This window comes from Cibotium barometz, chromosome 36 (genome assembly GCF_041138505.1).
Source record: "Cibotium barometz isolate CiBa-2024 chromosome 36, ASM4113850v1, whole genome shotgun sequence".
NCBI lineage: Eukaryota > Viridiplantae > Streptophyta > Polypodiopsida > Cyatheales > Cibotiaceae > Cibotium > Cibotium barometz.
The window spans coordinates 29,408,451-29,420,125 of record NC_141081.1 but is presented as its reverse complement, the minus strand read 5'-3'; the positions used below and the strand labels follow the sequence as shown (position 1 = coordinate 29,420,125).

Here is an 11,675-nt window from a genome sequence, read left to right as displayed (position 1 = left end):
TGCTTACCACCAACACAAAAACAAAGCTACTATTAGAAGTGCACCGTTTAAAAATTTTACAAAAGCGAGGCACATACTTTGATCATGAGAAGAAGCCTCTCACTAAACCCTTGCACATAAATATATCAAAGAACATCGATCGTTGATCAAGTTAAATCATTTTGACTACAACAATGCTTCTTTAGTGTATGTGTATCAGTGTGGGAAAGAAATCTTTAAAACTATAATCTTAGGGGAACGTGTCATTCCTCATTTAGATGATCACTTTTATTGATGAAAGTGAAGGATAGTGAATTATTACTACAAATCCGTATAGTGTTTGACAAGTACTTACATGGTGGGCATTTATTGGAGCATTCTCCTTACTTGTCGATATCTATTATTGTGAGTGCGAAAATAAAAAAACCTCTCCTTAAAACTATAATCATAGGGGAACATGTCATTTCTTTATTTAGATGAGCACTTTCGTTGATGAAAGCGGAGCGTAATGAACCATTTTAGAGACATATAGTGTATGACAAAACATGGTGGGCAAATATCATTTTGAAACATTCTCCTTACTTGTGTTGCTAAATTTTCATTTGCATATATATACTGAAAAGAGAAACAAGAACTTCAACCTTGAATAAATAAGACTAACAATCCTCTCCTAACTCAAAATTGAATAAATAAGACTAGCAGTCCTCCCCTAACTTAAAATTTTGATTCCATTGTACATGTGATGTCTATTCAAACAAAATTGTTTGGCTACCTCAAACGAGAGAATGAGCATACCACTCAAGCATGGACTCCACCATAAAAGAGTGTATAGAGCCAACAAGGAGACATTGGTCAGTCACCTACATATGACAAACCAAACATGGTCACTCATCCAATTTCATTGTCAAAATAACTTAGAAATTAAAGCATTATAAATCCTTGATTAGAAAACTATTTTATTTGCTAAAAGAATGTGGACTCTTTAAAGAAGTTTGTCATATTGTTCTTTAATGAAAGGACAAAGTATGTGGACCTTAATTCAAATATCATATTTATTTGACTAGTAATCATTGCACTTTTCATTTCCAAAACTAGGAACATTTTAATCAATTTGGAATCAACCGCCAAAACAAACACATAGCCTTGCCGAGAAAAGTCAACATTTGATTATTAACTAAACTTTACATTCATCTAAGTTTTTGCATATTATCACATAATCCTTATGAAAGACAAGGGACATGGAATTTTGTATTTATTTTTGTTGAGTATTAATGGTTTGTAAGGTAACATTCTTGGCTACCTACAAACAGCAAGCAATCTTTGAGCTTAACATAAACTGGATATAAGTGTGGGTTTTAGGTAAGATTGTTCGGTTTATAGATCAATTGGCACTTTTCTCTTGAGAGTCACATATTGTATTACTGGTTTGTAAAACACCATTTGTAGATGTCTTAAGACTTCAGTGAACAATATGTTTGTAAAACACCATTTGTAGATGTCTTAAGACTTCAGTGAACAATATCATCTATTGACTCTTTCTCAAGGACCTGAGTAGCATTTTCTAATTCCTCGCCAAAGACAATGGCAAAAGTGGATTGCAATCCTCTGCTGTCAAGACTTCGAAACATGTGCGGTAACTAGACATGTGAATAAGGGGGTGTATGCATCAGCCTCTCCAAAACAACAATATGCATGCTTTTTATAAAGGAGTGCTTGCTCATCAGGTTTCTAGTGCACACTAGTGTGCATCCATTTGAAACAGTTTGGCAATAAACAAACTAAGTCTTGGAAGGGAAAAGCATGTCACTAATGGTGGGTTTTTGTTGTGTATGACATTGAAATAAAAGCATTCACATTCCCTTTGGTGAGAATTTGATAAACCTTACTACTAGAGGTATATATCATAGCAAAAATGCGCACCAAAAAGTAATCTCATAAACACCAAAAAGTAGTTTAAGAATTTACCAAGGCCTACTGTCCACAAGAAGAGCAAAACATTAGAGTCAAAATGGTACGGAATTGATGAATTTGGATGATCAAATACAGACCATGGGACACATCAACCTGGAACAGTCAAAAATTTTAGAATGCCTAGAGCGTAAAGACAAAGTGATGCTAGTAACTGAGCGAAAAAACAATTTATGTTGCTATGTGGGACTATTATTAAAATGTTCGGCTGGATGTCAATATCACATGTTCTCAATACGTGCACACGCTCTAATCAATGGCCTCATTCTTGAGCTGCACAAATGGCCATGCATGCTTACCCTAATTAAGGCATTGGAGATGCTAGGTCAAATACAAGTGGCTAGATAATGTAGCTTTGGGGAGGGGAAATGCCTCAAACTATGGTAAGATAATGTGGCTCGGCCAATGAGGTGATAGCGCAGGTGGTAAAGTCATTTGTCTAGGACCAAGAGGTCCTGGGTTCAAAACCCCACAAGGTGCTTCCTCGGCAGCATCGTCTATGGGCAGGCGCCTACGGGGGGCAATAAAAAAGATAATGTAGCTCTGGCAAGGGGAACTTGCCTCAAGCTAAGATGCCATGTGTACAGCGTAAGCCCAAGGAGCTATCACCGTCATACAATGCACGGTACATCTTTATGAAGGGGATCCTTGGGCATATTTGGCACACACAAGCACACACACACACACACACACGTGTGAGCTACGTCAACCACAGTATTAGGCCAAACAACACAAAGGAATGTCATTATCAACAATGGAACAACTACAGGCATCGAACCTCTCAAATTGACAGAATAATTGCATTTACTTAACAATAAACAAGTACAACCAAGGAAAACACTAGAAAATGTTTTGAAAACTTCAGGGCATAAGAAAAAATACAAATTTCTAAAAATCTGAAGTTCAGTAATTGACTCACTGCCCACTGGCAGCCACACACAAAGAATCACAACCCAAAAGAAAACCTAGTACATTGCCCCAGTGGCTAGAAAACCGCCTACAAAAGGCAAACACTGTACATGACCAAACAGCAGCATAGAGGTTCTACAAGCAGGCAAGCTGTCACACAAAGCATTTAAAGAGATGTATCACCTTTTCTCAGACACATTTCCTATTTGGTACCTCGGAAGATACTAAATCAGCACATATGTTCTTGCTGGACCGGTTGTACTTCATATGACTCTTGACAAGATGGCCAGCAGCTAGAGCTGACATCAAGGACAACTCTCCAGCCAGGACTGCTCCGGCGACTACCCTTGCTAGCTTCTGTGCATTTGTGCCAGGTAAGCTTACACTCGCTCCTTTCACTCCCAATAGGTTCAAACAAGCAGACTGGGATGGTAACTGTGTTCCACCCCCAACCGTTCCCACCTGAACATCAAGTTGTGCACAATTAACACACACCTACAACACAGGCCCGCATGTTCTCACACACAAACACACAGTCATGTGCACATGAACCTGAAATTAAACTCAAAAATAAACACGAACTTTGTTCTCACCTCAATAGACGGCATCGTGACAGAAACATGTAAATCACGCCCACCATTGGTGGTCTCCATCATTGTAATACAGCTAGAACTCTCAACATTCTGTGCGGGATCTTGACCGGTGGCAAGGAAAACGGCGGAAACAATGTTGGATGCATGAGCATTGAACCCACCCAGGGCACCGGCAACTGCAGACCCTGAGAGATTTTTGATGATGTTGAGCTCCACTAAAGCAGATACCGATGTCTTTAACACCTTGGCAATCACATCTCCCTTGATAACAGCCTCACAAACCACAGACTTGCCACGCCCATTTATCCAATTCACACCTGTGGCTTTCTTATCTGCACAGAAATTCCCTGTGCAAGCATATCCCGATTCACATGAACTGACGAGCAGAGAGAGAGAGAGAGAGAGAGAGAGAGAGGTATTAACGTCGGTAGAATGCAACACGAGGGCATATACGACCAACGGTGGGACTTGAGCAGAGAGGTAATAAAAGACAACTGGTAAGAGAGGAAACACGATCAAGTTTTGTTCTCACCTGACAAGCTCACAACATCCATGTCAGGAAAAACACGCTGCAAATATTCTAGCACATTCTGTACACCTTTAGACACCATATTCATTCCCATGGCATCTCCGGTTGAGCAACCGAAGCGCAAGTACAGATTGCGGCCGGCCAGGGCACATTGAATAAATTGTAGCCGTGCAAACCTGCTTGACCTGATTAATAATAAGAACCAAAATGGAAAGTGAGAAGACAAGGAATTATAGAAGCAGATAAGAATAACTGTTTTGAAGTGCAAGCAGCAGTGAATAAGGAGGGAAGGCTGTAGGTTGAGAGGATGAGGAGTTTCGCGGGGAGGGGGGGGGGGTGAGGAAGGGGTGGTGATACCTGTTAAAAATAACACACAGCATCTCAAAGTTTCCAGCATCCTCGACGTAGAATTTCAACTCTGCGGCACGCTGAGCACTGCCAAAGCGTACTGCTGGGGCCCTTGTCATGCCATCTTTAAGAATGACACTTACTGCACCGCCCGACATACTTATAGCCTTGCAACCGCGATTGGTGCTAGCCACAAGGCAGCCTTCGGTTGTCGCCATGGGCACCATATACTCATAGCCATCAAGGAAAAGGGGCCCCGCAACTCCAACAGGGATTTGCACATGACCAATCACCATTTCACAGCATTGCCCCAAAACAGCTGAGTAGTCAAAACCTCCAAGAGGAAGACCCTCAAGAGACCTGCCACTGAAAATCTCTACTGCTCGTTTTCTGATTCCAGCCGCCCGTTCACAGTCCCCTAGATTTGCTTCCAAAGAGTGAGAAGCCACTGTCCCACAACTGACTGCGTATGCAATATCTTCATCTGCATTCTCACGTAAATCTTGACCTTTGAATTGCAATCCTGGCCCAGAAACCGGAGCAGTGAGAGGACCGGTCTCAGACCCATTGCAATCTTGAACAAGCCCTTCTGTTTCTTCATTGAAGTCCCACTGTCCATCTGCTGATCTGATAGCTTGCTGAACATAATCAATCCCAAAGAAACCCAACAGATAGATAAACGAGGCCATGACAACAATAATGGCAACAATATCCCCAAAACTCAAGATATGGAGGGGGGTAAAGGTTCTGATCTTCTTCTCTCCCCATCTTCTCAAGAGATAGTAAGTTGCGGCAAAGAAAAGAACAAAGAAAACCCTGTTTGTCAGCCACACCGGAAGTGGAAGGGCATCTGAGGCGAGAAGTCTCGTGTTCTTCTTGCTAGTTGGGTTCTTTTCCTCTAGAGGAATGCGGTCAAGAAACTCTGTTCCCATCTTGCCGGATGCAAACAGATCATAAAATAGCTGCTGAAGAGCTGCCATGACCGTGATCAGAGCAGTTAGGGCTTGTTATGAAAAGCTCAGATTCAAAACTTAACAATAATCTTGATCTCATAAAGCCTACTCGCAAAGCTTCCAAGAATCAATCATGCATGGCATACATAGGCTGCATGCTTAGACATCCACATTTTTGAAATAATGCATGGCATGGACAACATGCTTTGACATCCCTATTTGCACAATCAATGAACACAAACGTTTATGTGAATGAACCAGCCATCAACTTCATCATGCTACATGCTACGACATATATATACCTAGATGAATCCGAGAACATGCCCAAATTCACCTTAAAAGAAAGTGCAATTTATAACCTCATGGTAGTCATCCACAAGACAATAAACCATCAACTCCATCATGCATAGTATGGACTAGATACTACGACATCCCCACTAACATCATCAGTGCCCAATAGTAGGTGAAGAACTTGGTATCAAAATATGCTCCCACACACACACATAAGAGCATACATTTATACAAAGGTCTGCGTACTGAGTTTCTGTTAGAGCTCCGGAGATAGAGGGCAAACTCAGCCATAATGAAGCCTAGCACTAAGGATCATAACAAATAGAAAGAATTATTACAGCAAAAACGTAGTTGATAGGGCATATGCAACACTAAAGATAGAAAGAATTAACACAATATCAACTGGCTGCAACTTGGACGAAAACTTCACAATGTGAAATTTGCATGTCCGCTAATACAGCATAAAGATATACCTACATGATCTGAGAAGATGCCCAAATTCACCTTATATATGCTACAACACCCCCACAGCATCTTCAGCGCCCGTGCATACATGCTATGGCATATGCACATCATCAGCACCCACAAGAAGGTGCAGATTTATGTATAAAAGGATGTCCATCTTATAAATTTAATACAGCATAAAGATATACCTACATGATCTGAGAAGATGCCCAAATTCACCTTATATATGCTACAATACCCCCACAGCATCTTCAGCGCCCGTGCATACATGCTATGGCATATGCACATCATCAGCACCCACAAGAAGGTGCAGGTTTATGTATAAAAGGATGTCCATCTTATAAATCATATGTTTATAAAAAAGGGTGTCCCACTTAACGAAAAAAGGATACTATATTGTTGTTCATATCTGGGTTTAGAACCATTTCAGTGATGCTCTAAAGAGAGAGAGCTATCAGGGTTTCTAGGGATTTGGGGGGCGGGAAGGTGGGGGGAGGAGGAAGTACCTCAAAAAAACATAAAATTTCCTCATGTTGAAAGCAAAATAAACTTTAATTGATTCTTTGTGAAGATGCCCACCACAATTGTCTGTATTGAGGCACAGATCTGCTAAGGTTTCCCAAACCACAGATCTTCCGGGGTTATCTAAATGGTCGAAGTAACATGAAAATTTCTTGTACACAACAACACAGTCTATGGTAGATCGCAAAAACAAAATCAATGGGTTTGCAGAAATCAACCATTTAAAAGAATGCAGAGAAATATATATGAAAAGCAAGGAAAATGCAGCAATGTACCTCGAGCAGAGTGCCGCGTTCGGATGAAAGAGAACCGGCCGAACAAACTGGGGTTTTGCAAAGCGAACCGGTTACCTTTTGGAGCAAAGCTGAAGTTGGTCCTTTTTTAACCAGGAAGGCCAGCTATAAAGGTTTGTTCCTTCCAATTATGTGTGGCGCCCACCTGTATTAGATACTCTCTCTCTGTCACGTACACACACTCTCAAATGTTGAAACTCTCTCTCTCTCTCTCTCTCACATGCACACACATATACACACCTGCTCTCTCTCTCTCTCTCTCTCTCTCACACACACACACACATGCACACACTCCCTCTCTCTTCTTACACTCTCCCACACATAGAAGCTCTCTCTCTCTCTCTCTCTCTCTCTCTCTCTCTTTCAATCTCTCTCTCTCTCTCTCTCTCTCTCACGCACACATACACATATGTAAATATATAGTATATACAATATTATGTTTTAGATACATAAACCTATACATAGACACATATACTTATACATATATACATGTATTTAAAAATATAAATACAAACATCGACATAATTTAATTAATTTTGATTAAATTTTAATGTACGGAGATGGGTGATAAGTTGTGGTCACTTTTAAATATATAGATAGATATATCATACACACATCTAAACACACACACACACACACACAAACATATATATATATATATATACATATGTATGTATGTATATATAAATGTAAACAAAAACACACACACACACATGTATACACACATATAGATATATGTTTTCTATTTAATTTATATTTTATTAAAAGATACTTTTTATTCTCTATCTCTCACTCTCTTTCTCTCTCTTCATCCTCCCTCATTACATCTCTCTCTCTCTCTCTCTCTCTCTCTCTCCAGGTCTGCCCCATCTCACTCTCTCTCTCTCTCTCTCTCTCTCTCTCTCTCTCCAGGTCTGCCCATCTCACTCTCTCTCTCTCTCTCTCTCTCTCTCTCTCGCACATTCTACACATAGATGCAGATGTACGCACATGCATGCATATACTCTCTCTCTCTCTCTCTCTCTCTCTCTCTCTCTCACACACACACACACACACACACACATGTATACACCGCACATACACTAATCTAAACGCACACTCTCTCCTCCCACACAAACTATCTCCTATGTAGAAATTATCTGTCGTCTCTCTCTCTCTCTCTCTCTCTCTCTCTCTCTCTCTCACACACACACACACACACACACACACACACATGTACACACTGCACATACACTAATGAAAGCACACACTATCTCCTCCCACACAAACTATCTCCTACATAGAAATTCTCAGCCTCTCTCTCTCTCTCTCTCTCATGCACACACACACACTCTCTCTCTCTGTCTTCACGCACACTCTCTCACATAGAAACTCTCTCTCTCTCTCTCTCTCTCTCTCTCTCTCTCTCTCTCTCACACACACACACACACACACACACTTAAATAGATTTACATACATATATAAAATTTTAATTAATTAAATTTTAGATTAAATTTTAATGGTAGGGATGAGTGGTGAGGTGTACTCACTCTCAAATAAATGCATCTTACATGTAATCTCTCTCTCTCTCTCTCTCTCCCTCTCTCTCTCTCTCTCTCACACACACACACACATGCACACTATTTATATATAAAGATACTTTTTATTCTCTATCTCTCACTCTCTTTCTCTCTCTTTTCACCCTCCCTTATTACATCTCTCTCTCTCTCTCTCCAGGTCTGCCCCATCTCACTCTTTCTCTCTCTCGCACATTCTATACATAGATACAGATGTACGCACATTCTATACATAGATGCAGATGTACGCACATGCATGCATATACTCTCTCTCTCTCTCTCTCTCTCTCTCTCTCTCTCACACACACACACACACACACACATGTACACACCGCACATACACTAATCTAAACGCACACTCTCTCCTCCCACACAAACTATCTCCTGCGTAGAAATTATCTGTCGTCTCTCTCTCTCTCTCTCTCTCTCTCTCTCTCTCACACACACACACACACACACACACACACACACATGTACACACCGCACATACACTAATGAAAACACACACTATCTCCTCACACACACACACACACACACACACTTAAATAGATTTACATACATATATATAATTTTAATTAATTAAATTTTAGATTAAATTTTAATGGTAGGGATGAGTGGTGAGGTGTGCTCACTCTCAAATAAATGCATCTTACATGTAATCTCTCTCTCTCTCTTTCTCTCTCTCTCTCTCTCTCTCTCTCTCTCACACACACACACACACACACACACATGCACATGCACATGCACACTATTTATATATACATGCTTACATACCTATAGATACACATACATACATAATATATATAAGTGTGTGTATCTATAGGTATGTAAGCATGTATACAAAGATTTCATTGAAAGATGTGAGATGAGATCTTCTTAGATTCAAATTCAAAATTGCATTGGAAGATGTGAGATTTGGCTCCTCCTCACGCTTGCAAGAGGAGTGGTTATTTTGAAATAGTCCCACCTCCTTTGCCCACGTGGAGGGAGGTGGGGTTGTGGTTAATCCTGTATAGATTAATTTTCAGGGTGAGGGCAAATTAGAATTTAGAGGTGTTGGGCGGGTGAACTAAGGCTGGGTTCACAAGAAAAGTACGAGCAATGACATGGCAAAAAAAACGGTTGGACAAATATCCAGATCATCGATGTCCGACGGATGATGTGGCAAAAAAATTCGGTTGGCAGAAATATCCATAGCATCGATGCCCGGAAAAGGAAACTACTTCCATCCAAGAGAGGTTTGCATCTCAAGACAATTACCCAAACCCACGGTTTGTTTTTCCAAATTGCAGCACCCTTCTAAGGGACATTTGGCCCTCAACAAAATTGAAGAAAAATTTTGACCCCTCAAACAGAAGGTTAAAGTAAAAAATTTGGCAATTCTATCGAAGGGTAGCTTTTTGAGGAATTTTTTGAAAATAAATATAAAATCATGCGTGTTATTTTAACGTTACGTTTTATTTAAAAGGCCTTGCAATCTTCCCAACTAACAAATGCTAGTTGAAATTGAAGCTACATAGTACATTTAACTTGGTCTTGCAACTTGCAAGTTTTGCAATGCCATTCGAAAGATATAGTAGCTATTCACATAGTGTAAGTGCAATGTCTCTAGTGGGTGGCTCATGGCCCATAAATTTGTCTACACGTCTTTTTGAAAGCCACAGGTGGCCTGCAACTCATTGGAACTAGTCCTACACCCCCTTCAGTAAGCCACACACCATTGTCATGCACCTCTAATGGTCCACCCCCTGTTGATAGGGCAAAGAAAGCTTCCAAGTGTGTGCGGCCTATGGTTGTTGTATGCCTCGAGCAAAATGCATGCATTCCACCTTCACATTGGATAGCAACATGCGGTGTCTCTAATGGAATCCATTATTGATGGTGGGAATGAGGAAATTGACAATCCAACCTGTGGAACAAATTCTTGAGGATGTTGCATAACACTAGGTAGGCAGTTTGTTGGTAGAGTTATCTCATAATTGTTCGATTTCTAGATTTTAAGCTCTTTGAGGCAATAAAAGTCTTTAGTCCAAATAACTATGCACAAGATCACAAGTCTTGCTTTGCCAATGGGTAAGATATGGATGCATGTTTTGTTGGAAAAGTTTGTAAACTTAGTGAATGTGAAAGCATGTGAGATGCAATATGAAGACTTTATGATCAAATTGAAGTGAGCATTGCCAGGAATAAGTATTCGTGTAACATGGAAAATTTGTGATCATGATGAGGAGTGAGATTAAACCTATGGTGAAATGAAGAAGCTTTGGCATGCATGCCTAGTCATTGTTGCACATGGTGGATTGTGAGAGGGGTTTTTCAAATATGAACCAAATCTGAAGAGCAGAATCGTTGTTCATCAACTCATAACAGCCTTGCAAGTTAAAGAGAAGGAGAGGAGAATGCAAGGGTCTTATCAGTTTACACCTAAAGCCACTCTTGGTAGAGTAACTCTCTCTTGTGGAGACCTAGGGTCCTCAACCTTGCCCCCTTCGTTTGGCACCATAAAGGAGATTTGCACATGGGTGGCGAGAAAAGAGAGAGAGAGAGTTATGGAAAGCTCAACCTCTACTTTGATGCCACAGTGAGTGAGAGTATGAGAGTGTAGACAAGAGAAAGAGAGAGGGAGAAGAGAACATACATCAACATCATCACTCACCCACACAATCCCTAAGCATGCATACAACAAAGAAGCATACAAGCAACTTCAACCACAAGAGCAAGAAGACTCAAACTCAATTGTGAGAATGGGATTATGTCTTTTTTCATTAGTAAAAATGTCTTATATACAAGACTCATTTATACAATGCCCGGTCGCTCAATTAATGTCCAGGGGCCCAACAAGTTAGTCTAGGCTGATTTCCTAGTCTAAATGCACATTACCGACATTACACAAATCATAAGAACAGTGTTTGACCATCTTCTGGCATTACACAAGTCATAAGCTCAGTGTTTTTGGCATTACACAAGTCTTAAGCTTGGAGATTTCCTATAATCATTTTACAACAAGATACAAAAATATGGCTTTAGGATGTTGCCATGCATTTTAGAGTAATGTTAGCCAATGTGGTTAACATAACCCCCTCCCTAATATTGCATGTGAGATCTACATCAAGATCAAGTTTGCCATCGACAAACTTTTAGTAAAAATTATCATGTTGTAAAAGCAGCCAAATGAGCACGCTAGTGTGTGTGAAAAGAAAAAGTACAATCTTTGTAAAAATGCCGCAACCACATGAGTATGTGAGCATATGTGTGAAAACCATAAATGG

The 11,675-nt window shown here is 40.3% G+C and overlaps 1 protein-coding gene across 2 annotated transcripts; it reads right to left on the bottom strand.

Annotated features, from left to right (window-relative positions):
• Positions 1–2,782: 2,782 nt before the first annotated feature.
• Positions 2,783–6,936, bottom strand: LOC147617754 (3-hydroxy-3-methylglutaryl-coenzyme A reductase 1-like). Of its 2 annotated transcripts, XM_086775988.1 has the most exons (6): positions 6,833–6,852; positions 6,542–6,641; positions 4,336–5,299; positions 3,982–4,163; positions 3,450–3,796; positions 2,783–3,318 (listed from the first exon to the last, which is right to left on the bottom strand). In XM_086775988.1, exons 3-6 carry the CDS (start codon positions 5,256–5,258, stop codon positions 3,046–3,048), a joined length of 1,725 nt encoding a protein of 574 aa, XP_086632114.1. In that variant the 5' UTR covers positions 5,259–5,299; positions 6,542–6,641; positions 6,833–6,852; the 3' UTR covers positions 2,783–3,045. The 2 variants fall into 2 exon arrangements, with proteins under 2 accessions (XP_086632114.1, XP_086632113.1); XM_086775987.1 differs by lacking the exon at positions 6,542–6,641 and having other exon boundaries at positions 6,833–6,936.
• Positions 6,937–11,675: the final 4,739 nt, after the last annotated feature.